The 3,275-nt window shown below is 44.7% G+C and overlaps 1 protein-coding gene across 1 annotated transcript; it reads right to left on the bottom strand.

Moving 5' to 3' along the window:
• Nucleotides 1-404: 404 nt before the first annotated feature.
• On the bottom strand, nt 405-2,953 carry LOC123446588. The gene is made up of 3 exons (XM_045123163.1): nt 2,005-2,953; nt 1,718-1,901; nt 405-798 (listed from the first exon to the last, which is right to left on the bottom strand). Exons 1-3 carry the CDS (start codon nt 2,929-2,931, stop codon nt 557-559), a joined length of 1,353 nt encoding a protein of 450 aa, XP_044979098.1. The 5' UTR covers nt 2,932-2,953; the 3' UTR covers nt 405-556.
• Nucleotides 2,954-3,275: the final 322 nt, after the last annotated feature.

Genomic DNA, 3,275 nt, shown 5'->3' with positions numbered 1-3,275 from the left:
TACCCCAATGCAAGAACGCCGACAATATTTGTATTGAAAAATCTGTTATAACGAATGTTATATATATTTTTTAAATTTGCGCTAATGTTATTGTTAATTGCTTGTGTTGAACTTACAAAGTAAATGCAACCATTTTTTTAATTATATGTTGTCTGAATGCATAAAGCTATATATGTTCAAAGGTGCACATCTAAGGGGTAATTTCACCATTCATATGGAAGAGGTGAGTGGAATCAAATTCTTCTCATTCTACCACTCATACAAATCGCATGGACCGGACCAACCATGCCATTTCTTATCTCCAACCGAACACAATAATGGAAGCACCAACCCATGCCTCCTGAATGGACCATGGCATTCCATGCCTTTTGGTCCTCAATCCAAACACACCTTAAGGGAGGTGGTGGTCTCAAAACATATATCAATCAACCCAATTAGGGAGGTACAAGGGAATACGAAAATAATCAATGTACTAGTATTACATTTCGGAGATCTACGTCCTCTCTCCTTTTTTTGCTTGCAAGTACATAAAAAGCAACTTCCCATAACAACTGAACTACCGAAATACCATGAAATCACACTTCCAATCAGCGCTGGAATAAAAATCATCAGAAGGGTAAAAAGCACGACCCATGTGCCTCGATCCCCAAAGGTGCCGAGCATATTTGATATCCAGCAGATTTGCAACATCAAAGTCAATTATACCAGAGGTAGCATCAAGGGGACTGCGGAAATTGTATGCTCCAAAAGCTGGGTGGATAAGCCTTTCATCAAGACCCTCACAAAGATCACAGTGACCTGATAAAAGTATAGGCATGCCCTATTTGAAATTAGTATCACAACACAAAAAATGTTTCACATAATTAGTATGCATAATCGCTTGGAGTATTGATAAACATGGAGAAATCATTGTCTTGTCAAGGAGTAGCCATTTATTAGGCTAGTCGGACACTAACTTAAATATGTGTTTGTGCTATTTATGAAGAATAGATCCAAACTTTGATTGAGTAGGTCAATTTTAAAAATTGGTATGGTTCTTGTAATCAAACGGCTCATGTGCTAGCGAACTTTGGTTAGTGTAATAAGTCTTGCTTTATTTGCTTGGACGAGCCATCTGACTGTGTGATCAGTAAACGTGTTTCGATCTTAATAAAGATCGGCATGATAGCCCTTCCTAAAAAAGAAATAGATCTAAACTTAAATATCGTCATTAAAAAGCATGAATGAGTATAGTTGTACCGATTGTTTGACCGATCCTTATTCATTGCAGAGATGAGTGGATATATATAGATACTATTATAGTGGTATTATACTATTACAGTGGTATTATTCGTTCTCTAACAAAGAGAGCTAGGATTTTAGTCACTGGCATACAACATTGTAATAAGCATATAAAGTATCAGAAAGGTGTAACAGCACCCGGGTGCCTAAGCACCCTATATGAGCAGTAAAATTTAAAAAATGAAAAAAAAAAGCTTAAAAAATCTGAAACTTTGCAACATATAAGATGGTCAAACTTTGTAGGTTCTTACAAATTTTAATGCCAAAATATCATGTACAAAAAGGTGTGCAAACAAGTTTCAGATTTCAATGCTAAAAAAACTTAAAATTTGATGTACTAAAATGTTTTTCCTGTGTAGAGCTCCTCAAATGTTTTCTTGGCATCTGAAAATCCAATCTCATAAAGTATATAAATAAAATAAGGGGAAGTGTTTACCGCTTAGTGAGACGGAGTCTTGTACAGGGCAGCAAAGCACGACCCCCATTTGTTTTTCATATTCTGCAAAGAAGAGCTGTATGGCTGCCGGATTATCACTTGAGGTGGCCATGAAGTTGATATGTTGGTAATTATGACAGACAGCACTGGCGTCACAAACAACATGGAGCTGTAGCTCTGGCCCCTTGGGGGAAGAAATTTGTACATAGCAATGATGAATTGACGATTATCACCAGGAAATAAAATAGTCGTATGAAGATGTGATTATATTGGATAAAGAGAGTTACCCCAATGGTGCGGTTCCAATGCTGAATCGCCATGTTAGCCAACTTTCGTTTCCATTCTTGCCTGGCTCTCATGTACTCCTCCCTCTCCGCCGTGAACTTGGACTCTAGAACCAGGCAAGAGTCGAGCGGAGGAGTCGAAGGTCGAACGAGTAGGACAGCCAGTCGCTCGATATCCTCGGCGGAGAGATTGGCGCTGCTGCCACCGGCGAGCAGTTCTGTGACGGCAGGGCTCGTGGCAACTCCGGACTGCGCAAACGCAGCGAAGGCCTCGCAGTTGGGGTGCTTTGCGGCAACAGCTGCAGCATGGTAGTAGTCATAGTTACGACCAACGTCGTGAACCACGCGATTGAGGCCGAGGAAGGACCCGTGCTCGATGTCATTGATGTCGACGACATCGACAACGGTGTCGACGGCGGCGAAGCGGGCAGGGGAGGAGGCGGCGAAGAGCCAAACCGTGTTGACGATGACGTTGGAGGCGCCATCGGAGAGAGGCCCGAAGCAGTAGCCGCCGGCTAGGAGGGCGGGCAGGAGGGCTGGCACCGTCGGCACGCCATGGGGTGCGTTGAAAGGGAGCCGCGCGAGGGCACGGAGGTAGGCGTCGTGGATGGAGTCCCTCAGATCTGTCTTCCTCTCCCACTCCACGTGGGGGACGACACTGGCGCCACCACGGCTGCGGTTCGGGAGGTGCCGGAGGAAGAACTGCGCCGTCTTCGGGAGCGCCAGCGGTGGGGGCTTGGAGAAGGACGTCGCCGAGGTGACCTTCGCTACCCTCGCCTCCATTGAGTTTAGCCCCTTCCGCGCGTGATCTCGGCGACGGGGGCACATCTTCGGTCGCCGCTTCGCCTCTACTCTCCGATTGCGGGCGACGGCGTTGGAGAATTGGACCTTTTTCTTCGTTTTCTTGAGGGATTTTTCTTCTAATAACATGGGAGATTGGATCTCGAAGTCGACTCAGATTGGAATCAGTAATAGGCACGGCAAGAAATTAGCTGCACGAGCCTCGTGTTTCGATCTGGGCTATTCCGGGTGGCCCAGTTGAGAGGGCCCAGCCGCAGATCCTATGAACACCCGAACACCCTATGTTTAACAAGGCCGGCCCATAAAAGGTTGAACCGTTTCTGATCTTTTGTCATGATTCCTAAAAACAATCTCAGTATGAGAGACGTACACTTTTGTTCATGACAAAAAAATATGAGACGCGGTGTTAGTAAAAAAGTGAGACGCACATGGAAGCGTACTTCCAAGAAAATCGTCTCGACCTAAACCGACTG

Source organism: Hordeum vulgare, chromosome 4H (genome assembly GCF_904849725.1).
Source record: "Hordeum vulgare subsp. vulgare chromosome 4H, MorexV3_pseudomolecules_assembly, whole genome shotgun sequence".
In the NCBI taxonomy this organism is placed as follows: domain Eukaryota; kingdom Viridiplantae; phylum Streptophyta; class Magnoliopsida; order Poales; family Poaceae; genus Hordeum; species Hordeum vulgare.
The sequence above is the reverse complement of the archived record's forward strand: the minus strand, read 5'-3'. Positions and strand labels throughout refer to the sequence as shown.